Source organism: Perognathus longimembris, chromosome 17, assembly GCF_023159225.1.
Source record: "Perognathus longimembris pacificus isolate PPM17 chromosome 17, ASM2315922v1, whole genome shotgun sequence".
NCBI classification, from domain to species: domain Eukaryota; kingdom Metazoa; phylum Chordata; class Mammalia; order Rodentia; family Heteromyidae; genus Perognathus; species Perognathus longimembris.
In genome coordinates, this window is record NC_063177.1 from 39,846,767 (window position 1) to 39,874,633 (window position 27,867).

At 45.7% G+C, this 27,867-nt stretch overlaps 3 protein-coding genes across 4 annotated transcripts; 2 read left to right on the forward strand and 1 right to left on the reverse strand.

The window, feature by feature from the left end:
- Positions 1–1,054: 1,054 nt before the first annotated feature.
- Ptges3l (prostaglandin E synthase 3 like) lies at positions 1,055–8,003 on the reverse strand. Its single transcript, XM_048367062.1, has 7 exons — positions 7,846–8,003; positions 7,330–7,443; positions 7,192–7,258; positions 6,982–7,080; positions 4,883–4,972; positions 3,837–3,890; positions 1,055–1,412 (listed from the first exon to the last, which is right to left on the reverse strand). The coding sequence occupies exons 1-7, from the start codon at positions 7,851–7,853 to the stop codon at positions 1,377–1,379; spliced, it is 468 nt and encodes a 155-aa protein (XP_048223019.1). The 5' UTR covers positions 7,854–8,003; the 3' UTR covers positions 1,055–1,376.
- Positions 8,004–8,394: 391 nt separating this feature from the next.
- Positions 8,395–19,154, forward strand: Rundc1 (RUN domain containing 1). Its single transcript, XM_048367015.1, has 5 exons — positions 8,395–8,947; positions 15,227–15,385; positions 16,352–16,550; positions 17,517–17,636; positions 17,957–19,154. Exons 1-5 carry the CDS (start codon positions 8,450–8,452, stop codon positions 18,820–18,822), a joined length of 1,842 nt encoding a protein of 613 aa, XP_048222972.1. The 5' UTR covers positions 8,395–8,449; the 3' UTR covers positions 18,823–19,154.
- Positions 19,155–24,267: 5,113 nt separating this feature from the next.
- Positions 24,268–27,281, forward strand: Rpl27 (ribosomal protein L27). Of its 2 annotated transcripts, none has more exons than XM_048367063.1 (5): positions 24,268–24,355; positions 24,595–24,677; positions 25,419–25,588; positions 26,951–27,061; positions 27,192–27,281. In XM_048367063.1, exons 2-5 carry the CDS (start codon positions 24,597–24,599, stop codon positions 27,238–27,240), a joined length of 411 nt encoding a protein of 136 aa, XP_048223020.1. In that variant the 5' UTR covers positions 24,268–24,355; positions 24,595–24,596; the 3' UTR covers positions 27,241–27,281. The 2 variants fall into 2 exon arrangements, with proteins under 2 accessions (XP_048223020.1, XP_048223021.1); XM_048367064.1 differs by lacking the exon at positions 24,268–24,355 and adding an exon at positions 24,392–24,421.
- Positions 27,282–27,867: the final 586 nt, after the last annotated feature.

Sequence of the window (27,867 nt, forward strand, 5' to 3'; positions counted from 1 at the left end):
GCCTTGAGCAAAAAAAAGAAACCAGGGACAGTCCTCAGGCCCTGAGTCCAAACCCCAGGACTGGCAAAAAAAAAAAAAAAAAAAAAAAAAAAAAGCTCAGAGACTGCACTGAGGCCCTGAGCTCCAGACCCGTGACTGACAAAAAGAAAAAAAAATAGTGAGGGGTGAGGGGTTGCTGGTGGCTCACATCTGTAGTCTTTGTTTGCTATTCAGGAGGCATAGATTTGAGGATCACAGTTCAAAATCCACCCAGGAAAAGAAGTCTCTGAGACTCTTATCTCCAATTAACCACCAAAAAGCCAGAAGTGGAGCTGCGACTCCAGTAGTAGTGAAATATCTATACTGGATCTGAGTAACACCATCTTGGCATCTTGATAGAAGTTAATGGAAGATGGTGACTTTCTGAGAATTCTAGAGGTGATAAAGGACACTCGTTGGGTTGCAAGTATGTCTTGACTTGTGTTTTTTTGCCTTTAGAGGCTTAGTGCAAGAGACATTGACAAGAATCTACCTGTGGTTGCTGGCTTTCCAATAAAGACTCCTAATTCCACCTCTTAAATTGTGGCATCTCCTTATGTCGCTGATTGAATTCCCATACAGTATTGGAAAAAGTAGTTTTGGGTGGAAAAAAGTGACAGTGCCCAGGTCTTCTAGTACCAGTACTGAAAGAAAGAAAAAGCAAAGTCTGTGGGTAGTACATTTGTTTAAGTTCACAATGTTCTGGACACACTAGGAACTCAAAATAAGTGGATGAACTCAGTAGTTGCCGAATGGGTGAGGAAACAAATACAGACATTCATTACAGTATCAATTTGTTTTGAAAATGTTAAGATTTCTAGCTTATGCAGTTCTAGGAAAGACATAGCACAGATCTTAGTAAGAAGTTTTTCAACTTGAAGCTTGACAGCAAGCCTCTTTCTGATAGCTTTCTTCTTCTAATTTCAAACAGAACCAGAATCCCTGAGTCCCCAAAGCACCACCTTGAGAGGAGCTAGGGGAAGAGAGAAGAAGCTTGCCACCAAAGAGGGGAAAATACTAGAAGCAAAGAAACAGAACAATCTCTAGAAATTTATTATCATCTGTATTTCTTTTGCTCTGCCACATGTATACACATTTAAATAAGCAGCACAAACACAGAAATTCTAAATCAATAAACAGGAAGCTACTCTTCTCTCATGCACCATCTGACGTAACACCAAACTCAAGTGCCTAGCAGGAAGACAAAGCATGCAAGGGACCCTCAATGAAGAGATCCTACCAAAGTTCAGAGATCTCTGAGGCACAAAGTACACAAGAAAGCTGATTAAAGTACAGGCCCTAGCTTTTCAGAGTAAGGGAAGGTAGCCACCACATCCCCAGGTCTGTTGGCACAGAAGTTAATTACTTGTTGCATCTCCACTGTCAGAATCATCCTGTGGGGGAAAAAAAGAAAAGAAAATGCACCTGTAGTCTCTATATAGAGTAAGCATTTGTGCTCATAAATGATGCTTACTACTCCTGCTCTCTTGGTTTCCTTTTTGTAAGGAAAAACCTTACTTCTTAGGAAGCTTAAAAAAAAAAAAAAACCCTAGAGATTCTGGAGCTTGAATTCAAGACCTAGGTGCTTGTCCCTGGGCTTTTTCTGCTCAAGGCTAGCATTCTACCACTTGAGTTTAAGCTCTACTTCTGGCTTTTTGGTAGTTAACTGGAGATAAGAGTCTCATGGATTTTTCATGGTCAGGCTGGCTTTGAACCATGATCCTCAGACCTCGGCCTCCTGAGTAGCTAGGATTCTAGACATGTGCTACCAGCACCCAGCTTAAATAAGGGATGTTAGCTTTGGATGATAAAAACAAACCACTGGCACTCAATAAATAGTACTTTATTGGAGCTGGGAATGTGGTTTAGTGGTAGAGTGCTTGCCTAACATGCATGAAGCCATGGGTTCAATTCCTCTGCAGCACATAAACAGAAAAAGCCAGAGTGGCGCTGTGGCTCAAGAGATAGAGTGCTAGCCTTGAGCAAAGAGAAGCCAGGGACAGTGCTCAGGCCCTGAGTCCCACGCCCCAGGACTGGCAACAAAATAAAACAAAAAAGACTGGCAAAAATAAATACAATAGTACTTTATTAAAGGCAGAAAAGAATTTTAAAAATAAAAGATGAAGGGCTGGGGATGTGGCCTAGTGGCAAGAGAGCTTGCCTCGTCGTATACATGAAGCCCTGGGTTCAATTCCCCAGCACCACATATACACAAAGTGGCCAGAAGTGGTGCTGTGGCTCAAGTGGCAGAGTGCTAGCCTTGAGCAAAGAGAAGCCAGGGACAGTGCTCAGGCCCTGAGTCCAAGGCCCAGGACTGGCCAATAAATAAATAAATAAATAAACAAATAAATAAATAAATAAAAGATGAAAGAAGGATTTGACAACAGGTGTCAAATTTAAACCTGATTAACATTCACTGAGAACTACTATGTACTAAGAACTAGGATACAGCTTTGTAGTAGTTTTGGGGTTTTGTCCTTCTCTCCTTCCCTTCTTTCCTCTTTCGCTTCTTCTATCTTCTTTCCTTTCCCTTCCTCTCCCTTCCCACTTTGCCTCCCTCCTTCCTTCCCTTTCTAAGGATCAAACCAGGGCCTTGCACATGGTAGGCAACCGTTCTTCCACTGATATATGTCCCCAGCTCCACTTTTGTGCCAGTCCTGAGGCTTGAACTTAGGACTTGGGTGTCATCCTCGAGCTTTTTGCTAAAGGCTGGCTCTCTACTACTTAAGCCACAGTTCCATTTTCAGGGTTTTTGTGGGAGGGTTTTTTGGTGGTCAATTGGAGATAAGAGTCTCATGGACTTTCCTGCCTGGACTGGCTTCAAACCATGATCCTGACATTTCAACCTCCTAAGTAGCTAGGATTATAGGCATGAACCAGGAGCCCTGACTCTAGTTGCTTTGTTTTGTTTCTTGCCAGTCCTGGCACTGTACCTGAGCTTCTCTTGCTCGAGGCTAGCACTCCACTGCTTGAGCCACAGTGCCACTTTTCTGTTTATGTGGGACTGAGGAATCAAACCCATGGCTTCATGCATGCTAGGAAAGCACTCTACCACTAAACCACTTTTCCAGCCCTCATGTGTTATTTTTAAGGATTTAAAAAGAAACTGAAACTGGGTGCATGTGGCTCACACTTGCAATCCTAGCTACTCAGGAGGCTGAGATCTAAGGATCAAAATCCAAGGCCAGTCCAGGTAGGAAAGTCCATCAGACTCTTCAATTAGCCACCAAAAAAAGGAGCACTGTGGCTTAAAGTGGTAGAGTGCTAGGGGCTGGAATGTGGCTTATCAGTAGAGTGCTTACCTAGAATGCATGGAGCACTGGGTTCAATTCCTCAGTACCACATAAACAGAAAAAGACAAAAGTGGCGCTGTGGCTCAAGTGGTAGAGTGCTAGTCTTGAGCAAAAAGAAGCCAGGGACAGTGATCAGGCCCTGAGTCCAAGCACCAGGACTGGCAAAAACAAAACAAAAAGTGGTAGAGTGCTAACCTTGAGAAAAAGAGCTCAAGGACAGTGTCAAGGCCCTGAGTTCAAGCCCCATGACTGGCAAAAAAAACAGGGAGCAGAGAGCACTGGTGGCTCACACTTGTAGTCACAATCACTCAAAAGGCTGAGCTCTGAGAACCACAGTTCAAAGCCAGTCTAGGCAGATACATCCTAGATATTCTTACCTCCAATTAGCTAGAAAAAGGATGAAGTGGTGGTGTGAGTGAAAAAGCCAACTAAGAGTGCAAGATCCTGAGGTCAAATCTCCAGTACTTGTACAACAAAAATAAAGAAAGGAATAAACTGAAGGGTTGAGGTGAAAACATTACTTACATCTAGGTCATCCATGACAGGGGGAGGTCTCTTGGTACTGACCTTCTGCAAAAGCTAATGTGGAAGGAGAAAATAGTCAAAAGAGAAAGAGGAGAAATGTGTGTTTCACACACACACACACACACACACACACATGTTCCTGCCCGGCACAGATGGGTCACGCCTGTGATCCTAGCTACTCAGGAGACTAAGATCTGAGGGTCATGGTTCAAAGCCAACCAGGGCAGGAGAGTCCCTGAGCCTCTTATCTCCAATCAATCACCTAAAAACCATAAGTAGAGCTGTGGCTCAAAGTGGTAGAGTCCTAGCCTTGAGAAAAAAAAAAAAAAACTCAGGGTCAGCACCCAGACCCTGAATTCAAATCCCATGACCCAGGCTGGGAATATGGCCTAGTGGCAAGAGTGCTTACCTACTATACATGAAACCCTGGGTTTGATTCCCCAGCACCACATATATAGAAAATGGCCAGAAGTGGCGCTGTGGCCCAAGTGGCAGAGTGCTAGCCTTGAGTAAAAAGAAGCCAGGGACAGTGCTCAGGACCTGAGTCCAAGGCCCAGGACTGCCAACAAAACAAAACAAAAATCCCATGACCCTCCCTCCCCCTCAAAAAAGCTAATATTCCAAAACCAAATAACATATGACAGGGTATAATTTATTTGTACCTGATGACTTGTTTTATTTGAATTTTTACTGTTCCAGTTATTCATTGTTAAGAGTTCCATGAAGTTTTCTGGCTTAGGAAAATAAAACCAAGAATTGCAGAGTGGGAAAAGGTTTTTGCCAACTTTTTACCCCAGAATATGGCAGTATTCTATATGACTAGCAAGTGAATCATTGATATAATGTCACTAATATTCACTCCTGTAACTTCTACTGAGTAAATACTATGTGAAATATGTAAGTACAGAGTATCAGCACCCATAAGTAGCCTGCCTAGGGAGCCTGAATATCCCTGCCTTGTACTGATGACAATCCTCTAGAGAAATCTATTGCAGACAGACACAAGAATGACGAAGATGGGTAGCAGATGGTAGTTTATCTCTTACCTCTGCATAATGTTCCACCTGAGCCAGCTCCACCTCTTCATCCCCTTCCCAGTCTCTCCAGTTATCATAGTCCACAGACAGCCACACTGGCTGTAAGAAGAAGCAGAGCATCATGGGTAAAAATAAAGTAGAAACCAGCGTGTACAGAAGAGCACACTTAGGAGAAAGAGGGTCAGTGGGGTAAAAATCTCTCTCCTACAGCACCCTCTTGACCAGCCCCTCTCCCTTTTGCCACATCATCACTACCTCTACAAACATCTACTGGGAACCTATTAGGCATCAAATATAATGCTAGTAATAAGAGGGTCTGTGAAAGCATAGAAACAGACTGACTATAGAGACAACACATCTACAAAAACAACTATCACAAAGCCTTGTTGGAAATAAGACATTCAAATAAGACATTCAAACTGCATTTCCTGACTCCAGGGAATGCAAGCCTCTGAGACTGAAGTTCCAAAGTTCTCATATTCATACAGGGAAGACATTGTTCATGTAACAAATTGTTTTGCTATTTTTTTTTAGGGGTAAGGGGTTTTTGCCATTACTAGGCTTGAACTCAAGGCCTTATACTTTCACTGGGCCTTTCCATTCAAGGTAGGCACTGTCCCACACTATACCACTTCTTGCTTTTTGGTGATTATTTGGAGATAAGAGGCTCACTGACTTTCTGTCTGGGCTGGTTTTGAACCAGGATCCTCAGATCTCAGCCCCCTGAGTAGCTAGGATTACAGGCTTGAGCCACCAGCCCTGCTCAGCAAACCCAGCAACTAATCAAAACTTGCAAATGTCATTGTGACTGTGGAAAGATTGGTAAAAATAAAAGTTGACCAGCAGGTGGTTAGTATTCAACCTTTAGGGAGAAGAAATCACTAGAAGGTCTGGGGGGGGGGGTAGGTGTGTGCACGCAGTCCTGGGGCTTGAACTCTGGGCCTGGGCTCTGTCCCTGAACTTTCATGCTCAAGGCTGGTGGTCTACCATTTGAGCCACAGATCCACTTCTGACTTTTTACTGGTTCATTGGAGATAAGAATTTCATGGAGGGGCTGGGAATATGGCCTAGTGGTAAAGTGCTCGTCCCATATACATGAAGCCCTAGGTTCGAGTCCTCAGCACCACATACATTGAAAAGGCCAGAAATGGTGCTATGGCTCAAGTGGCAGAGTGCTAGCCTTGAGCAAAAAGAAGCCAGGGACAGTGCTCAGGCCTTGAGTTCAAGCCCCAGGACTGGCAAAGAAAAAAAAAAAGAATTTCATGGACTTTCCTGCCAGGCTGGCTTTGAACTGTGATCCTCAGAACTCAGCCTCCTGAGTAGTTATGATTACAGGCGTGAGTGGTGCCCAGCTTAGAAGGTCTTAAGTAGGAGAGAAAGTAAATGTGTGTTTTAGACATACTATGTTGAGGTTAATGTAGAATAACAGAAATCTGGCGGAAAATATACAACAAATCTCTCAACACAGTTGATTACCTATACCAGCACTCATAAAGCCGAGGAAGAAAGATGTGAATTTGAGGCCAGGCTAGGTTACATAACCAACTGTCTCAAAAACAAAACAAATGGATCAAAACAATGTGGTACCTACACACAATGGAATTTTACACAGCCATTAGAAATAATATGTCCTTTGCAGGGAAATGGATGGACATAGAACAAATCATGTTAAGTGAGATAAACCAAACTCAGAGAGACAAAGGCACATGTTTTCTCTCCTATGTGGATGTTAGATCTGAAATACATTGGGACATGATAAATTATACAAGACTCTAGGCATTCATCACAGTGAGACCAAAGGAGACTCATTCTTAGGAAAGGAAAACAAAGTCACAATAAAGGCACAATGCCTCTGTGCCTCTGATCATATAAAATAGTATTCACTGAAATGAACTCCAGGAAATGTAGTTTTTTTTCTTTTTTTTAATTTGTTGTTTATCTGTTTTTGGGGGGGTCAAGAGTGAACAAATGCAGCAGTGGTACTCACTGGACACTATGTTGAAAATAAACTATACAACTTATAGGCTGGGGAGGGAAAAATCTAACCCAATGCTTGAGTGCATGCATAGAGAACGCAAGAAGAAGCAAGCCACTCCCCACACATTCACCTTGATATCTTCCTTGGTGAGCCGGGGCCAGGCTACCTTCTCCTTCCATTTCCTCACAAAGCAAGTGATAGAGCGGCCAGAGCGCTTATCCTGAGAGTCCTGCCAGATACAGAACTTCACTTTTAGGGCCTGAGTTTGGGGATGAACCTCCAGTTTCCCTAGGCAGCCCTTTTCTTCCAGACACCAATGGCTGTAGGTGTCCACCCTTACCTTGGAGTTCACCTTAGCATAAAACTCAATCTCATTGTACAACTCCACTCCATCACCATTCTTGCAGCTGAGGAGACAATGAAGTTGAGGAGATGCAGGGGCTGGAGAAGACAGGTCCTTTGGAGGGGAAGATGTTACCTGAACACAATGCGGTGGTCCTCCAGGAGCACGTGGACATCAGTGCTGTCCTCAACACAAAACTCCATGAACACATACTTGGGCCTGTCGTACCACAAGGTCTTGGCATGCTGCCTGGAGGGAAGTGGGAGATGGAACTTCCCAGGAATGAGCAAGGGGAAACTGAGGGCAGTTGGGAGGCATGGGGAAAGGGGGCAATATAGGGATTTGGGGCGGTCCTACAGTCCTGTCAAAGTGGAGCTAAATTAGAGAGAAAAGAGGAGAGGAACGGGACTTGTAAGGTTGAAAAATGGGAACAATCAAGAAAGTGCTACGACTAGGCGAGTTTGAAAGTTAAGAGCACGCTTGTCACACCACCACCCCACAGAGACCTGGGATCTTGGGATCCCACAGAACTCGGGTCTCCCATGAGACCTCGCAGATCTTGGACCGCCTACAAATCTTGGTGCAGGGAATCTCCAAGGGAAACAAAAAAGGGCGGTGAAAGAGATCTTTACAAGGCCCCCGGAAACTCACCGTGCCATAGCGACTCCAGCTGCCCCGTGGAGTGTGGAGTCTCAGACAAGGGACTCTATCTTTAGATCCCGGGTACGCCTCCAACAGCTGTCTCTCCTTATATGGTCAGGGTAATGGTTGAGAGGAAGGAAAACGCGGCCCCAGGGAGAGCTGAATCCCTCAGTCCTGCGCTTCTCTGGGTCTCCATAAATACGGAGCTTGGGAAGACACCAGTCACCAGCTAGAACTAGGACAAGAGCTGCTACTGACCCTATACACAGAGGGTCACTTGCCTCCTCCCTCCTTCACCTGCTTCTCCAACACTTGGTACTTTGTGTCTAATTTACAATAGGCGCATTATATATATACACACACACACACACATATATATATATATATATTAAAAACTACTGGCGTAAATATAATCTCCTAGGTTGCTCCCGGACCGCAAAACTGCCAGCTCCGCCCACCACCCCGCCCGCGGCCCCGCCCACTACCTCGCCCGCGGCCCCGCCCACTGCCCTGCCCGAGGCTCCGCCCACTGCCCCGCCCGGCTTCTCAGCCTCGCCGCCGTTGCCATGGCAGCAGAGGGGCGCGGCTGACGTGCGCCGGTGTTTCCGGGAAGATGGCGGCTGTAGAAGCAGCTGTGGAACCGGTAACGGTGGCGAACATGGGGACGAAGACGAAGGGCGAAGAGGAGGAGGAGGAAGAAGAGTCGCTGCCACCTTGCGAGGCGGTGCGCTGGGCCCCAGTGGGGGCGGTGGCGGAGACCGGGCCGGGGGCGGCTGCGTTTTCGGAAGAAACCGTCGCCGAAGATCCCGTGGCGACCCCGGGGTCCCCTCCGGACTCGCCCAGCCAGACGCTGCGGCGGCTGCGGGCCGAGCGGCGGCGGCTGGACTCGGCGCTGCTGGCTCTGTCCTCGCACTTCGCGCAGGTGCAGTTCCGCCTGCGCCAGGTGGTGCGCGGGGCGCCGGCCGAGCAGCAGCGCCTCCTGCGTGAGCTGGAGGACTTCGCCTTCCGCGGCTGCCCCCACGTCCTGGGTTACGAGGGGCCTGACGACCCCGCGGGCGAGGAGGACGATGGGCTGCGGGGCGACCGGCCACGGCTAAGGGGTCAGAACCAGGTGAGTGGCCGAAGCTGCCTTCTCCCCTGTCAGGACTAGGGCATAGGAGATGGGAATTGGCGGCGCGCAGAGGAAGGGCAGATGATGAGATTCTGACCTGACTGTACGTGGATATGCATGTGGATACGTGAGTCCTGAACGCGCATGAAAAAGGGAACCGGGTACCAGGAGCAGTGCTGCCACCGCCTGCCTGGATATGCATGTGGATACGTGAGTCCTGAACGCGCATGAAAAAGGGAACCGGGTACCAGGAGCAGTGCTGCCACCGCCTGCCTGGCCCACACCTGATAGAGTACCCATCTTGAATATTGGTTGTTGTTATTGTATTGGAGCTTGAACCCCGTGATATGATTACTTTTGGTGATAGAGTACCCTGACCCTGAGGAGGAGTTGGGCGGGGGGGGGAGGGGGCAAATTGGAATTCATGGAAGTTTTAATTGCTGCGATCTTCTGGCATGTAGGTAGTTTTTAAACCTTACACTGTCTTATCTTGGTGAGAGCTTTGGTGAGTGAAACAATCTCCCAGTCAATTATGTTTCATTTTATTATCTTTAAGTAGTTGAACAAAGGAGTTTCAATTCAACATGTCAGTTGATGTCACCCTTTCCTGGTCAATCACAAGAAACACAGCTCTTGATTGCATGAGCAAACTGACATTGGTGTGTTCGAAGTACTCCATCCTGCTTAATAACTAGGTACTTTGAGGTCCTCTGGTAATTGACAAGATGTATTCCATTGCCTGCCTCAAGAAGCAGTAAAGTTATATACATGTACACCACACCAATGGAATGGTTTCTTTTACAAAGTGTTGGATCTCTGGAACTGCATCGGTAGCTTGTTGGAGATGTTGGGACACAGCCCTTTCACCTTTTGTTGTTGGTGGTGGTGGTGTTGAAGGCTAGCACACTACCACAGTGCCACTTCCTGTTTTTCTAGTGGTTAATTAGAAATAAGAGTCTCATGGACTTTCCTGCAGGGCTGGCTTTGAACCATGATTCTCAGATCTCAGCCTCCCAAGTAGCTGGGATTGCAGGCTTTGGCCCCGAACGCCCTGCTCTCTTTCACTTTTCTCTCTGACAAGTTGCAATCCACATATGACTTCCTTCCCACTCAAATTGGTTGTAGCCAAGAACGTTTATCAGTAGCAGATACTGATTTGTGTATTTTAACCAGAGATCTTTCCATTGAAATCCATGTGTACTGTTCCACCCTTCTATCCACATACTCACAAGCTCCTTGGCACAAGGAATAGCCTTCTCAAATTCCCAGATTTAAAGACAAAAAAAGATACATTTAACCCCTAAGATACAAATAGGGGTTGAGAATGTGGCTTAATGGTAGGGTGCTTGCCTAGTGTGCATGAAACCCTGGGTTCAATTCATCAGTACCACATAAACAGAAAAAGCTGGAAGTGGCCTTGAGCAAAAAGAGGCTCAGGGACAGTACCCAGGCCCTGAGTTCAAGCCCCAGGACTGTCAAAGGAAAACAAACAACCAACCACAGCCTGGTTCTCTGTGGATGTGGCACTGTCTTTTCATTGTTTCTTGTCACTTTCACCAACAGTGTAACAAGTCAGGTGTGATGGCACACAGCTGTAATCCCAGCATTCAGGAAGCTGAGGACCTCAACTTTGAGGCCAGCCTGGGCTTGAGGCCTGCCTGGGCTATACTGTATAAGGAGACCCTGTCTCAAAAAATAAAAAAGATTAAAACTATTGTTTGACCTATCTAATAAGCAGCTAAACTGTTGGGTGCATACATTGACAGGTGAACAGGATGGGAAATATTTTTGAATCAAATAATTTTCTTCTTACCAGTTCTAGTTTTTGTTTTTATCTCAGTTCATACCAGGAATTAAATTTATTATTTTCTACCTTGCACCAGAACTTAATGTTCTCTGCTACTAATTTGTTTGTCCACACTCCAGCAAATACGATACTGTAGGTACTGTAGCAGGTGGCAGAGTTGCAGACACAGTCATGAAACCAAGTCTGGATTTATGACTAGTTGTTTTCTTCCTTGGCTTCATAAAGTGGGGATGTGAGAGGAACAAGGATTATTTTTCTCTGGTTCTTTCTCCTTGGGCTAGTTAAACTTCCTCTATCAGAGTTCATTATTTGGATTTAGTCACTGTTCCTAATATAATTCAGTAACCTATGGCAAACATACTGAAATCTCACCCAGTGCCAGGTACAATGCTAGACATTGGGAATTCATAGACAAAGCTCTTTTCCTTAAGTAGCTCATAGATTAGCAGAGAGCAGATCCTAAGCAGACATTCTAATGTAACATGAACCAGAATAGAAGCATCTGCAAAATACAAAAGAATAATCCTAACTGCTCAGGATACTGAAACCTAAGGATTTCCATTTAAAGCCAGCTGGGGTAGATAAATCCTGGCGATTCCTATCTCCATTTAGCCAGCCTAGAGCCCGAGGCCCTGAGTTCAGACCCCAGTACCAGCAGAAGTACAGAAAAGGAAATAATTTATTTTGCCTGGAGAGATCAGGAGAGCATTTTAATGGAGAGCTAGACTATATACTAAGTGGAGAAAGGCACCTGGGTTCTAAGAAAATACTATCTCAAAGGATTGGAAAGGAGTATCCTAAGTTGATTTCATGTTGAACAAAGCTAAAGCAAGAGGATTACTTTTTTCTTTTTTTTTCTTTTTTTTTTTTTGCCAGTCGTGGGACTTGGACTCAGGGCCTGAGCACTGTCCCTGGCTTCTTTTTTGCTCAAAGCTAGCACTCTACCACTTGAGCCACAGTGCCACTTGCGGCTTTTTCTGTTTATGTGGTGCTGAGGAATCGAACCCAGGGCTTCATGCATGCAAGGCGAGCACTCTACCACTAAGCCATATTCCCAGCCCCGAGGATTACATTTTAAATACTGGAACAAAAATTTAATTTGTTGTCTTTCATTTGTTCTCTCTCATATCTTTCTCTTGGAGGTCTTGGTAAGTATCATTTTAAGGTTAAATTTAATACTTTATGGACTTCTGGTGGAAAATGCAGCCTTACACTTAAAATGAGTTAATGATTATGAACCTCTGTGTGTGGATATGTGTTGTATTTTTTTACTATTTTATTGCTTACTATACTTTACTATTATTGTTGTTTCGATACAGGGTCTTACTGTATGCCCCAGGCCAGCCTTGAAACTCTGGGTCCTCATGCCTTAGCCTCCCAAGTGGTAGGATTATAGCATGTACCACCACACCTAGCTTGCTTATTGTTTTGGGTTTTTTTTTTTTCTTTTTGCCATTCCTGGGGCTTGAACTTATGGTCTGAGCACTGTCCCTGGCTTCTTTTTTGCTCAAGGCAAGCACTCTACCACTTGAGCCACAGCGCAACTTCTGTTTTTTTCTGTTTTGGGGTGCTGAGGAATCAAACTAAGGGCTTCATGCATGCCAGGCAAGCACTTTACTCCTAAGCCACATTCCCAGCCTGCTTATTGGTGTTTTTTTTTGTTTGTTTGTTTTTTGCCAGTCCTGGGGCTTGGACTCAGGGCCTGAGCACTGTCCCTGGCTTCTTTTTGCTCAAGGCTAGCACTCTACCACTTGAGCCACAGCGCCACTTCTGGCCATTTTCTGTATACGTGGTGCTGGGGAATTGAACCCAGGGCCTCATGTATAGGAGGCAAGCACTCTTGCCACTAGGCCATATCCCCAGCCCCTGCTTATTGTTTTTTGATAATGAAGAAGAAGAAAAAAGAGACAGGTACCAGTGGTTTATGCCTATAATCCTAGCTACTCAGCAGGTGGAGATCTAGGGTTGTGGTTCAAAGCTAGCCCAGGCAGGAAGAGCTGTGAGACCGGTGTGTGTGTGTGTGTGTGCGCGCGCGCGCATGCACGCGCGCTGGTACTAGAGCTCGAACCCAGGGCCTAGGCACTGTCTCTGAAATTTTTTTGCTCAAGGCTATCGTTTCACTTTGAGGCACATTATTTCATGCTTTTTGGTAGTTTATTGAGGATAAGAGTCTCATGGGCTTTCCTGCCCTGGCTGGCTTTGAACTGCAATCCTCATAGCTCAGCCTCCTGATTAGCTGGGATTACAGGTGCGAGCTCAACATCATTGTTACTCTTATCTCCAATTAAGCACAAAGAAAACCAGGAGTGAAGTTGTGATTCAAGTGGTAAAGAGCTCAGGAGGGGTTGGGGATATGGCCTAGTGGTAGAGTGCTTGCCTCGCATATATGAAGCCCTGGGTTTGATTCCTCAGCACCACATATATAGAAAAAAGCCAGATGTGGCGTTGTGGCTCAAGTGGCAGAGTGCTAGCCTTGAGCAACAAGAACAGGGACAGTGCTCAGGCCCTGAGTTCAAGCCCCAGGCCTGGCAAAAAAAAAAAAAAAAAAGAGCTCAGGAACACCCCACCCCCTTCAGGGACCAGGAAAAGAAAAGAAAAGAAAAGCTGGGCTCCAGTGGCTCAAACCTGTAATCTTTCGATACTCAGGATGCTGAGTAGCAGCAGGATGAGGTTTGCAGTTCAGAGCCAGCCCATGCAGGAAAAATCCATGAGACTTTTTTTCTTTTTTTGGCCAGTCTTGGAGCTTGGATTCAGGGCCTGAGCACAGTCCCTGGCTTTTTTTTTTGCTCAAGGCTAGCACTCTTATCACTTGAGCCACGGCGCGACTTCTGGCCGTTTCCTGTATATGTGGTACTGGGGAATCGAACCCAGGGCTTCATGTATACGAGGCAAGCTCTCTTGCCACTAGGCCATATTCTCAGCCCCCCCATGAGACTTTTATCTCCTATTAATCCCAAAAAGTCAGAAGTGGAGTTGTGGCGCAAGTGGAAGAGTATTAGCCTTGAGCAAAAAGAGTTCAGAGAGGGTCTGGGAATGTGGCTCAGTGGTAGGCAAGCACCTGGCATGCATGAAGCCCTAGGTTGGATTTCTCATTACCACATAGACAGAAAAATCCAGAAGTGGCTGCTGTGGCTCAAGTGGTAGAGTGCTAGCCTTGAGCAAAAGAAGGTCAGGGATAGTGCCCAGGCCCTGAGTTCAAGTCTCAGAACTGGCACAAAAAATAGTGAGGAAGACTAAAGTCTTAAGGATATGTTGGCAAGACTTTATCATCCTGTAGTGTATTTAATGATTTAAGTGCAGAAACTGCCAGGTGTCTTACATATTCCTCAGAGAAATTTACCAGACATTTAAGACACGCATGTTATTAACTTCTTGCCCCTCTTACTTGGCTTTTAGATATTTTTCACTGTCCTGGCACTTATATTTCATTGTTTTGATTTTTAGCCAAAATTTCTCTAAAGGGCTTTCATCTTTGATTGTGAATTTTTGTTTTGTTTTTTGCCAGTCATGGGGCTTGAACTCAGAGCCTGAGCACTGTCCCTGACTTCTTTTTGCTCAAGGCTAGCACTCTGCCACTTGAGCCACAGCGCCACTTCTGGCCGTTTTCTGTATATGTGGTGCTGGGGAATTGAACCCAGGGCTTCATGTATACGAGGCGAGCACTCTTGCCACTAGGCCATCTCCCCAGCCCTGTCCCTGGCTTCTTTTTTGCTCAAGGCTAGCACTCTATCATTTGAGCCACAATAGCACTTCCGGCTTTTTCTATATATATGGTGCTTAGGAATCGAATCCAGGGCTTCATACGAGGCAAGCACTTTACCACTAGGCCATATTCCCAGCCCCTTTGATTGTGAATTTAAAGCCTCCCTTGCTCTCTTATCCCAGGTTCTCTTGCAAAATTTGGCTGCATTGAGAATCAGATAAATAATTTTTTTTTCTTTTTCTTTTTTTGCCAGGCTTGGGGCTTGGCATTCAGGGCCTGAGCACTGTCCCTGGCCTCTTTTTGCTCAAGGCTAGCATGCTACCTCTTGAACCACAGCACCAAGTCTGGCTTTTTCTGTTTATGTGGTGTTGGCTCATACCTCTAATCCCAACATTTAGAAAGCCAAGGCAAAAGGATTGTGAGTTCAAGATCAGCCTGTGTTATACAGTGAGACATTGAAAATAAGTAAATAGAGAGCTTAAATCAGGGCATACTTTCACTTGGCTTCTTCACTTAGGGCTTTCATTCTACCAAGTAAGACATGCTCCCAGCTAAAGCTTTTTACTGGTTACTTGAAGATAAGTCTCAAGGATTTTTCTTCTCTGGCTCGTTCTTAACCTTGATTCTCAGGTCTCAGCCTTTTGAGTAGCTAAGATAATAGGCATGAGTCACCAGCACCCAGCTTCTTTTTTCTTTTGATAGTATTCTAGGTAGTTATTCCACCACTGAACTGCAGCCACAGTCTGACCAACCTATTTTCTCATCTTAGAGTGAGCAGGAAAAACAGGAGCGTCTGGAAACCCAAAGAGAGAAGCAGAAGGAACTAATCCTGCAGCTCAAGACCCAGCTAGATGATCTGGAAACGTTTGCCTATCAGGAGGGCAGTTATGACTCCTTGCCACAATCTGTAGTCTTGGAAAGACAGCGGGTAAGCAAACCTCAGGCAGCTTCACCACTTGGCAAGGTAAACTTGTCCCTGCTAGTGTTCTGGGACAGTCTGTCTCAGTTCAGTTCTCCCATGACCTTGGTTGGGAATTCTTTTTTTGTTGTTTTTGTTGCCAGTCCTGGGGAGTGGACTCAGGGCCTGAGCATTGTCCCTGGCTTCCTTTTGCTCAAGGCTAGCACTCTACCACTTGAGCCACAGCTCCACTTCTGGCTTTTTTCTATATATGTGGTGCTGAGGAATCGAACCCAGGGCTTTGTGTATACAAGGCGAGCACTTTACCACTAGGCCATATTCCCAGCCCCTGGTTGGGAATTCTTACTGGTCCAAATCATTGAGAGCTTTCACTGTTACCTGGGAGAAAAAAAAAATCTTTATTCAAATATAGAAAACTCAGGTTACCCAGATTCTAATTTATTCCTAATAATGTCACTTGAAAGTTTTGACTGTAATTGGCTTGATATTTCATAAAGCTTTGGAATAGAACAAGAAAGACTATGGGGCTGGGAATATGGCCTAGTGGCAGGAGTGCTTGCCTCATATACATGAAGCCCTGGGTTCGATTCCCCAGCACCACATATATAAAAGATGGCCAGAGTGGCGCTGTGGCTCAAGTGGCAGAGTTCTAGCCTTGAGCAAGAAGCCAGGGACAGTGCTCAGGCCCTGAGTCCAAGGCCCAGGACTGGCAAAAAAAAAAAAAAAGGACTAAGGGTTAGATATAAGCCATATGTATTCACTTAGAAGCTTCTAGAGAGGCTTTGGATCCTCATGTTACTTTAAGTGAAGAAGCGAGTTTGTGTCCTTCTTTTGATGGGCAGTTGTGTATCATTTTCTCACAAATTTGGAGGTCTTTGCGGCTTTCCTTCCCCATTTAATGACAAACCTTGTTTAAATTCTCCCTAATCCTCTTGAGAATTCTAAAGAATACATTTATTGCTATGGTCTTGACAGGTGATCATAGATGAGTTATTAAAGAAATTGGACATGAATCTAAATGAGGACATCAGTTCCCTGACCACTGAGGAGCTTCGTCAGCGTGTGGATGCAGCAGTGGCTCAAATTGTCAACCCAGCCCGAGTGAAAGAACAGTTGGTTGAGCAACTGAAAACCCAGATTCGAGATCTTGAGATGTTCATCAGTTTCATCCAAGGTCAGAAGGGATGGGAACACAAGTGGATGGATGTAATAATTCTCTTCTGAGTACTGATACCTAAGGATGCCAGTTCTCAGTATATCCTTTAAGAGCAGAGCAGCTAGGTGCCAGTGGCTCATGCCTGTTGTCCTAGCTACTCAAGAGGCTGATATCTGGGGATCATGGTTTAAAGCTGACCTGGGAAAAAGTCCTCTTGAGACTCTTACCTCAAATTAACCACTCAAAAACCAGAAGACGGGCTGGGAATATGGCCTAGTGGCAAGAGAGCTCGCCTCATATACATGAAGCCCTGGATTCGATTTTCCAGCACCATATATTTAGAAAACGGCCAGAAGTGGCGCTGTGGCTCAAGTGGCAGAGTGCTAGCCTTGAGCAAAAAGAAGCCAGGGACAGTGCTCAGGCCCTGAGTCCAAGCCCGACTGGCCAAAAAAAAACCCAAAAAACAGAAGACACACTGTGGCTCAATTGGTAGAGCACTAGCCTTGAGCACAAAAGAAGCTCAGGAACAGTACCTAGACCCTGAGTTCAAGCCTCAGAACTGGGGGGGGGGGGGGGGGGGAAGGGAGAGGGAGAGGGGGGGAGAGAGAGAGAGAGAGAGAGAGAGAGAGAGAGAGAGAGACTGGAACAGTATGACAGAATAGAAAGAACACCGGTTTTAGAGTTGTAAAGTTAAAATTCCAGCTCTGCTTCTTCCTGGCTTTATATCCTTGAGCAGGTTATTAACCTCTTTAATCTTATTCCTCTTCATCTATAAAATAGTGATTATGTTTTACTTAGAAAATATTTACTGAGCAAACTACAATATATCAATCATCCTTTTACACATGAAATAAGGAAAATCATCCTTTTATACATGTGTAAATTTGTTCCATATGGCAGGCACCATTAAATATTGTTTTTCCTTTAAAAAGTCATCTATAAGTAGTTTTTTTTTTAAGTGTCTCTTTGTACTTGTGATTCTAGATGAAGTAGGAAGCCCCTTGCAGACAGGAGGTGGACATTGTGAGTGCAAGGCTGATGGAAAGACAGGAAATGGCTCTACCAGCATAGGCAGTAGTCGGCTGCCTCCAGGAAACAGCAAAAGTAAGTACAGCTTCCAGAATTGTCAAGTCTATACAGAAAGTAGATTAGTGTAGCCAGGTGTGGTGGTACATGCCTGTAATCCCAGGCATTGGGAAGCTTAGGCAGCTTGAGAGTTCTGAGGCTGTTTTAGGCTACATAGTTAAACCTTATATCAAAAAGATGGGGGTGGGGGAAGTGGGTACCAGTGGCTTATTCTTCTAATCCTGGCTACTTAGGAGGGTAAGATCCAGAGGATCATGGTTCAAAATCAGCCTGTGACTTACTAAATGTACCTCTTTGTTATTATGGCCTCTTGCTGATGAATCATTGTCTTCTAACAGTGAAGGCAGAAGATGTGAAGAGAGCCCGGGAGACGGGGCTCCACCTGATGCGGCGAGCACTGGCTGTGCTCCAGATCTTTGCCGTTAGCCAGTTTGGTTGTGCCACAGGCCAGATCCCTCAAACTCTGTGGCATAGGGACCAGGCAGACAGAGACTACTCTCCCTTACTGAAGAGGCTGGAGGTATCTGTAGAAAGAGTAAAGCAGCTAGCCTTGAGACACCAGTCCCACGACCATGTCATCACTTCTGCCAACCTTCAGGACCTCTCTCTGGGAGGCAAGGATGAGCTGACCACGGTGGTGAGGAAGGAGCTGACCGTGGCTGTGAGAGACCTGCTGGCCCATGGACTATATGCGTCCTCCCCTGGAATGAGCCTTGTCATGGCTCCCATTGCCTGTTTGTTGCCAGCCTTCTCCTCAGCCCCTGAGACCATGCACCCCTGGGAGCTCTTCGTAAAGTACTACAATGCTAAGAATGGTCGTGCTTATGTGGAATCCCCATCTCAGAAGCTCTCCCAGTCCTTTGCCCTGCCTGTTATGGGTGGCACTGTTGTGACCCCAAAACAGAGCCTACTGACAGCCATCCACATGGTGCTGACAGAGCATGACCCTTTCAAGCGCAGTGCAGACTCCGAGTTGAAGGCCTTGGTGTGCATGGCACTGAATGAGCAGCGTCTTGTGTCCTGGGTGAACCTCATCTGCAAGTCTGGGTCACTCATTGAGCCCCACTACCAGCCCTGGAGCTACATGGCCCACACAGGCTTTGAGAGTGCCCTCAACCTGCTCAGTCGCCTCAGCAGCCTCAAGTTCAGCCTCCCTGTAGACTTGGCTGTGCGCCAGCTCAAGAACATCAAAGATGCCTTTTGATGAGAATGCCTTGGCCTTCAACACCTTGCTCTGTAGGAAGAGGTGTGCTAGTGTTCTAGAAAAAGCCAGAGGGTCAGGGAAAGGGTTGAAAACATTTTTTTTTCCATCTTGCTTAGGTGGTCAGGCAAATGGGTACGAAATTTCTTTTTCTCTTCACAACTTAGCATCTTGGGAAGATGTGCTAGAGACCCTCTTATCAAAACTATTTCTGAACTTGGCACTGGTGGTTCACATCTGTAATTCTAGATAGCCAGGAGGCTGAGATCTGAGGACTCAAGTTCTAAGCCAACTTGGGCAGGGAAAGTCCATGAGACTCTATCTCCAATTAACCACAAAAAGCCAGAAGTGGAGCTGTGGCTCATATTGTAGAGTGCTAGCCTTGAGCGCTATCAGTGATAATGCCAAGGCTCAGAGTTCAAGCCCCAGGATCAGCAAAAAAGAAAAAAATATATAAAGAACTCTTCTGAAGGTAGCCAGGTTTGGTGGCATACTTTTTTTTTTGGCTAGTCCTGGGCCTTGGACTCAGGGCCTGAGCACCGTCCCTGGCTTCTTCCCGCTCAAGGCTGGTGGCATACTCTTAAATTTCCAGAACTTATAAGTCAAAGCAAATAAATTAAAAATTTAAATCCCTGGGACTAGAGGTATAGCTCATTCCATGGTTAGCACATGCTAGGCCCTGGATTCAACAAATAAAAAAGTTCTATGGACTGGGAATATGGGTTAGTGGTAGAGTGCTTGCCTAACATGCATGAGACCCTGGGTTCAATTCCTCAGTACCACATAAACAGAAAAGACTAGAAGTGGTGCTGTGGCTCAAGTAGTAGAGTGCTAGCCTTGAGCAAAAGAAACTCAGGGACAGTGCTCATACCCTGAGTTCAAGCCCCAGGACTAGCAGAAAAAAAAGGGGGGAAAAGTTTTATTCTAGCATGTAGCCGTAGTGTGTTTGGATCTCTGTTAAAGGAATTGGCATAGCACACAGCTAATGCTCTAGCTCATGATACATCAGATTTTTAGAAGTTTTGGGTTGATCTAGCCATCTTTATGGCTAGAGCGAGTTGTTGGTGCTGGAAGGGACCCAACTTGAGCCTTCTGTTAGCTTGGAAAGTGTCTTCTTTCATTTGTTTTGGGGTGGTTTGTTTTTTTCCTTTTTTTTGGTGTGTGTGGGTATGGGTATAAGGTTTACACATGCACATATATGTGCTGGAACTTGAACTCAGGGCCTGGGTGCTATCCCTTAGTTTTTTCACTTAATGCTGGCATTCTACCATTTCTGGATTTTTACCAGAAATAGAAATGAGTCTCAAAGACTTTTCCTGCCCAAGCAGGCTTTGGACCATGTCGGGAGCCGAGCTAGCAGGTCAGGATCCTAAGATCTTAGCCTCCCGAGTAGCCAGGATTATAGGCATGAGCCACTGACACCTGGCTTAGAGCAGTTTTTTATTGTTGTTGTTGTTGTTGTTTTTCCAGTCCTGGGGCTTGAATTCAGGGCCTGCGCACTGTCCCTGGCTTCTTTTTGCTCAAGGCTAGCACTCTGCCACTTGGGCCACAGCACCTCTTCTGGCTGTTTTCTATATATGTGGTGCTGAGGAATTGAACCCAGGGCTTCATGTATACGAGGCAAGCTTGCCACTAGGCCATATTCCCAGCTCCTTAGAGCAGTTTTAAGAGTCCTGGAGCAAGATTTTATGCTCCTTTTATAGGACTGGGTGTGTGGTAGATTTCTTAGAAAGTAAGCATGATATCCTATGTTTAATCCCCAATACTACAAGAAAAGAAAATCAGAGGAAAAAAAAATCATGGGCTGAGGGAATATGGCTCAAGTGGTAGAGCACATTGTAGCACAAGACCCTGTGTTCAAACCCCAGCACTGAAGAAAAACATAATAAATATCTGTTAGGAATGCTGATTCCACTTTCTTTCTGAGAACAGTATTTGTAAGGGGATGAACCACAGGTTGATTTGGATATAAGCCTCCTGGAGAGGTAAGAACTGAATATTCCTGACAAGGTAACCCTCACAGTGCAAACAATGCTTTCTGTCAGTGTTGAGACCTAGTACTGTGTCTTCTGGCAAGTAAACTTTCAACTGTGTGTCTCAACAAAACTGCCAGTCAAATTCAGGTACCCATGGCTCACACCTAATCCTAGCTACTCAGAAGGCTGAGTCCCCAAGTGTTGGTCTGCAGTATGTTAGCCTTTTTAGTTCACAGTTATCGTCCAGATCATGGCAGGTACTGCTCAAGACTGACAAAAGTTTGATAATTCCCAACACTATGAATTCAGCATTATTATCATGTATTAAGCTGCCACTTGCACTTTGTTTCTGCACTGTTGTACATGTTAACTTAAACTTTTTTCAGCAACTTGTTACATATTTAAATAATTCTTGAAAGTGAATTAGAATTAGTCCAATTTCCCTGTGAAACAAGGGGCTAGGAGTGTAACCCACAGAGCACTTGGCTAGCATGCTTAAAGCCCTGAGTTAAACCCCCAGCACAAAGGGGGGGAAGATAAATGTAAAATGTTGTGAAAATTGATATTCTTGTGATTCTTAATAAAATCTAGTATTTTGTGTAACTTCTTTGTAAAGACTTAAAGAGCTCCCCAGCTGTGGTTTATAAGTCTGTATGGTCTTAACAGCCTATCTGATCTAAATATTTCTTTAAGAACTGTCTGGCCAGGCACCCAGTGCTTCACACCTGCGATGTTAGCTACTCTGAAGGCTGAAATCTGAGATTGTGGGCAAAGCCACGCTGGGCAGGAAAGTCAATGAGACACTTATCTCCAGTTAGGCACCAAAAATCAGGACAGAGAGCTGTGGCTATAGTCCTGGAGCCCTAGCCTTGAGCACAAAGCTCAGGGACAGTGCCCAAGAGGGGAGCACGTGCATGTGCGCACACCCCCCCAAAAAAAAAAGTCTTTGCTGTCAACTCAGAGTTGGTGGCGATAGGGGTTTTAAGTGTGTTTATTGTTTCTGCCTGATCAAAACAGTGCTCTGGACATTTTCATCCCTCTCTTCCAGACCTGTGATCTTATCCCACAACATGGGGCTGAAACTGAAAGCATTGTATCATGCTGTAGGTTCTAGGTCTTTTCTTCCTGTCTTCACTTTGGGGAGAAAAAAGTTATTTCCAGAAATTTTAGCTGTCAAAAACTAGGCTGGGCTAGTGGCAAGAGCGCTGGCCTCGTATACATGAAGCCCTGGGTTCGATTCGCCAGCACCACATATACAGAAAATGGCCAGAAGTGGCGCTGTGACTCAAGTGGCAGAGTGCTAGCCTTGAGCAAAAAGAAGCCAGGGACAGTGCTCAGGCCCTGAGTCCAAGGCCCAGGACTGGCAAAAAAAAAAAAAAAAAAAAAAGTCTCTGATTCCTAGGAATTGAATCTCTCTCTCTCCCTATCTCCGTGCCCCCCCCCCCCCGGCTGGCTTCGAACCACAGTCCTCAGATCATAGCCTCCTGTGTAGCTAGGGTTACAGGCGTGAGCTACTGGTGCCCAGCTCCAAAAATCTTTTTTTTTTTTTTTTTGCCAGTCCTGGGCTTGAACTCAGGGCCTGAGCACTGTCCCTGGCTTCTTTTTGCTCAAGGCCAGCACTCTGCCACTTGAGCCATAGTGCCACTTCTGGCCATTTTCTATATATGTGGTGCTGGGGAATCGAACCCAGGGAGGGCTTCATGTATACAAGGTAAGCACTCTTCCACTAGGCCACATTCCCAGCCCTCCAAAAATCCTTTAACTGTAGCCATGCAATGCTGTAATTCTATCAACCTGGAAATCAAGATAAAGATTTCCAGTTCAAGGCTATTCTGAGCTCCATAGTTTTTAAAAATCCAAAGGGAGTCTGGTACTGGTGGCACACACTTGGAACCCTGGCTATTTAAGCCAGTCTGAGAAAAATAGTAAGACTCCCATATACAAAATAACCAGTTAAAAGCCAAGCTAGAGGCATGTTTCAAGTAATAGAGCAACAGCTCAGCAAGCAAGCTGAGCAAGCCCCAGGCCCTAACCAAAAAGGAAAATTTATCATATTTGGGTAGAGAAATAAATATATCTGCTTAGAGTGATAAACCCTTAGGGAATGGGATTCAGGGGCTTCAAAAGAAACCATTCCTGGGGAGCACAAAGGAGAGAATTGATGAAACCCTGTCCCACTGAATCTTACAGATCCTCAAGTATTCCTATAAGCAAAGCCCAGTATCACCAGATAAATAAAAACTCTGAAACTTTCTCTTGAACTTGGAGGACATCTGAGGTGCCACGGATTGATTAGGATCACCCTCATTCACGTAAGTGATCCTCTCTGAGCTGCAATTTACTTGTGTCTTAAGTGGAAGGAAAGTACCCAAAACAGATTCAACAGGCTGTTGAATCTGTTACCTACAGCGCCCAGCACCTTGCCCGACAGAGTATGTACTCACTATGAAGAGACAGTAAGCAATAGGGGCTCAGGAGTTGGACTGCTTCCGTCTGAGGCCCAGTTCCACTACTTGCTTTGGAAGTATTAAACTCTTTTAAGTTTCTTCAGGTGGTGGTGTGAGGGTCTGATTAGTACTGTATATGTAAGTAGAGGAACGGGATGAAGCAGCTGCTATCACTCTCTTCCTCCTACATGCTTATTCCATAAGGAGACATTAGACTGCTGAATGTCATTGGGAAGTACCCTTTTTTGATCTTCCTCCCAAACCCCCGCCTTTTTTTTTTTTTTTTTTTTTTTTTTTTTGCCAGTCCTGGGGCTTGGGACTGGGACTTCAGGGCCTGAGCATTGTCCCTGGCTTTTTTATGCTCAAGGCTACCACTCTACCTCTGTTTATGTGGTACTGAGGAATCAAACCAAGGGCTTCATGCATGCTAGGCAAGCACTCTACCGTCCAAGCCCACACACACACACACACACAGACAGGGTAGGCCCCAATAAACGTCTTGCTTTGTTGCCTGCATCTTCCAAGACCAAAAAATAAAATAAGGGCTCGGAATGTGGCTTAGAGGTACAGCGCTTGGGTTCGATTCTTCAGCACCACATATACAGAAAAAGCCAGAAGTGGCGCTGTGGCTCAAGTGGCAGAGTGCTAGCCTTGAGCAAAAGGAAGCCAGGGACAGTGCTCAGGCCCTGAGTCCAGGCCCCTGGACTGGCTAAATAAATAAATAAAAACAAAATAAAATTTAGTCTCGGTTTCCCCCCGCCCACCCCTGTAGTGCCAGAAGAGGGAACTACAATATAAGGGCTCACAGCGCTTAAAGCGCGAGTAGGCATGCGCCATCCCTCTTCCATTCACGCTTGATGAACGCACTCATCCGCTCTCGTCCCTCGCCCGAGCTGCTGCTAAAGTTTGGTTCAAGCAAATGAACTGCCGTGCTCATTTACCTTCTTCTCGCGAGCTTCTTCCGCCCGCAACATGGCCCCGGACTACGTTGTAAACCGGGCGGGTGAGGCCCGAGGGGCGGGACCGGAAGTGAGGTCACTCCTCCGCCAGGGTGAAAGGTTAGCGGAAGTAGCCTGTCTTCCTTTTTTGCTGTGGGCCTGCTGGGTGCTGTCGGTGAGTAAAGGGGAGTCCGAGGGTTTCCAATCCGTCGCCATCCGCGGTCTGGGCTTGACGTGCTAGGTGTGTTTAGTCCCTAAGTCACTCGTGGCTTCTTGGGTGGGTCCCGTCCCGTGAGTGGCGTGGGCCAGGACGCCCGTGAGCCAGCTGAAGTTCCGGCGCTCGACCTGCACTTGCGGGCCGGAGCCTTGGGCCCTAGGGATTCCTGAGCTGCCCCTGCTCCCTGTTTTCTACAGAAATGGGCAAGTTTATGAAACCCGGGAAAGTGGTGCTGGTCCTGGCCGGACGCTACTCCGGACGCAAAGCCGTCATCGTGAAGGTATGTCACCCTCGCAGGCCTTCACTGCCGCGGGCAGGCGGGCATGGAACTGTAATAACAGTGGGCAACATTTGCTGAACGCCCCTTACACTTCGTTCGTGGCTCTTGCAGTAACTATTCGAGGGTTACTTTCCACCTCTGTTTAGAGGAACTTAGTTTACCCGAAATAAAACGGGTGCTGCAGCTGGGAGTTTGTTAGACCGGCAGAAACTGCTTTTATGCAGAATGGTCAATGAGCAGATTTTAACCCTTGGCTTGCTATTTATTGCCTACCTATGGTTTCGGAAGGCTCTTGGTAGACTTCCTTGGGTTCCGCTTACATACACCAATGCCTTTGCTGTTGTGAGGACCACTGTTGTCTCCTCCCATCTGAAACTGATCTCCGGGATCAAATTTCTGGTGTTGGGACCCTGGCTATCCTATTGACAGTGTTAATCATAGACGTAGTTCGGCGATATAAAGTCCTAGGAACTCATGCTTGGCGTATAGCAAGAGCTCAGCAGGTACACGGTATTGCACTTAGTATAAATCTGTAACCTCTAGAACACTTAGGTTCCTTTTGGTGGAAATAAACCCTGGCCTGTTAACTTTTGTGGCATCAAGTGTATCCTTATGCTGCTTTTCCTCTTTACAATATAGTCTTGGAGGCCTGGGAGTAGAGGGTCATTTATAAACACGGCTTATGTCCAGCACAGAGTCCAGATAGACCTAGTTAAAAACAACTAATTCTTGTTCATTTAGAACATCGATGATGGCACCTCAGATCGCCCCTACAGCCATGCTTTGGTGGCTGGAATTGATCGCTATCCCCGAAAAGTGACTGCTAACATGGGCAAGAAGAAGATCGCCAAGAGATCCAAGATCAAGTCCTTTGTAAAGGTTTATAACTACAATCACCTTATGCCTACAAGGTGAGCAAACGAATGTGTTTTGTTTTTTCTCTGCGTAGTGGAGCTTGAAGGCACTATCCCCAAGCTCTTCAGCTCAAGGCTAGTGCTCTAACCACAGCACCACCTCTGGTTTCCTGGTAGTTAATTGGAGATAAAAGTCTTGCGGACTGTCCAGCCTGGGCTGGCTTTGAACCGCAATCCTGAGATCTTAGCCTCCTGAGTAGCTAGGATTACAGGCGGAGGCACTGGCAACCTGGCTGATTCCTTTTGTTTCTTCCTGATTAGGAATTTTGTAATTGTTATACTACCAGAAAGAAGTTAAGTTTAGGTAAAAAAAAAAACTGTTACATTTCTCTTTCCTAGTAAAAAGCATAGAGACTGGTCTGCTCTTTAGCGTTCAAAAAATGATGAATGAGCCAGGTGTTATGGTTCATACCTATATTCCCACCTACTCTGGAAGCAAAGATGAGGAGAATGCTGATTTGAGGCAAGCCAATTGAGAGCTAAGGTGAGCCCTGAACAAAGACCAAAGATCCTGGAAAAACAAAGTAAAAAGGGTCAGGGTATGGTTCAAATGGTAGAACACTTGCCTAAGGAAAGTGTCAGCCCCTTTTTCTAACCCCAGCCCTCAGCCCAACCATGATGACTTGTGCTTGTCCTCTTAGCAGTATGGGAGGCTGAGATCTGGAGGGTTGCAGTTTGAGACCAGCTTGGACAGACAAGTTTGAGAACTCATTGTCAACAGAAGCGGCTAGGTGTGATATGTGCTTGTTGTTCCAGCTACAGTGGAGTGTATGCCCAAGCAGCAAGACTCAAAAATAACCAGTGGGGAAAGGGGGCTTGGGTTAAGCATCTGACTAGCAAGTATATAAGACCTTGCCTAAGCGGGAAAGTCTCTGTGATTCTTACATTCAGTTAACCGCCAGAAAAGCCAGAAGTGAGGCTGTGACTCAAGTGGTAGAGTGCTATCCTTGAGCTTAAGGACAGCTCTTAGGCCTTGAGATCAAGACCCAGGACAGCGCTGTGGAGCACTTCAACGCTCTCATCTTTTCACAGTATTCGGTACTCACACTGTTTTGGTACAGACTTTTAAAATACGGGAATTGAAAATCCTGAGCAACAATTGTTGCATGTCTTTACTACTGGGACTTTAAAAGATACAGGTCATTGTCGGAAAAGGATGAAATGTGAAATTTTTCAATGGCTTGAATCCATTTCAGTTGAGTTGAATTTAGGGTAAATGCTTTTAATTAGGATTTCCAAAGAATATCAGTTCTGCTTTTGGTGTGTGCTCCTGTAGGATTAGACTGTCCATCCAAGGGTAGCAGGAAGACTTGGCTGTGTGAAGGTCCTGGCTAATCCAACCTCTTCTGTTATCCCCAGGTATTCTGTGGATATCCCCTTGGACAAAACTGTGGTCAACAAGGATGTCTTCAGAGACCCAGCTCTTAAACGCAAGGCCCGACGGGAGGCCAAGGTCAAGTTTGAGGAGAGGTAAATCAGCTTTGTTGAATAAGTTGGACATTTTTACTATTCCTTCATGAAAGAATTTCAGTTTGTCTTACTGTTCCAGCTTTCATTGGTGGTTTTGTTTTTTGTTTTTGTCCTTTTTTTTGCCTTCTAGATACAAGACCGGCAAGAACAAGTGGTTCTTCCAGAAGCTTCGATTTTAGATGTTTTTTGTTTCCATCATTAAAAATAGGGGGGAAAAATCTCTTGTCTGCCTATTCCATGTGTTTGTTGTGTGATCCATTCGGAAAGGAAGAGAAGACACTGGGTGGTAGAAGCTGTGAGGAACCTGCTTTTGTACGCCTAAAGATACTTTTCCTGACACAACTTCAATGATCTGGCTGCCCTCCTGAGAAACTGAGCTGTCGCCCAAAGGGGCTACTCCAGACCTTTCTAGATATGACAGTTCCACCCTATGCATAATTGTTCAGCATCTAGTCTCTTCAGGTTATACACCAGGAATCTTGTGATGGTCCGGGTGGTTTGTTAAGCCACAGATTACCAGGCCCCAGACTGAGTCTGAAAGGTTGCATTTCTAGCCAGTTTTCAGGCAACACTAGTGTTAGTGTGGGAACTATCCTGAAGATTTTCTCTGTGTATGTCGGGACTAGGACTTGAAATCAGAATCTGAGCACTGTCCCTTAGCTTTTTCACTCAAGGCTAGGTGCTCCACCATTGGAACCACAGCTCCAGTTCCAGCTTTTTACTGGTTAATTGGCGATAAGAATCTTGTGATTTTCTTGGGGTGGGGATATGGCCTAGTGGCAAGAGTGCTTGCCTCATATACATGA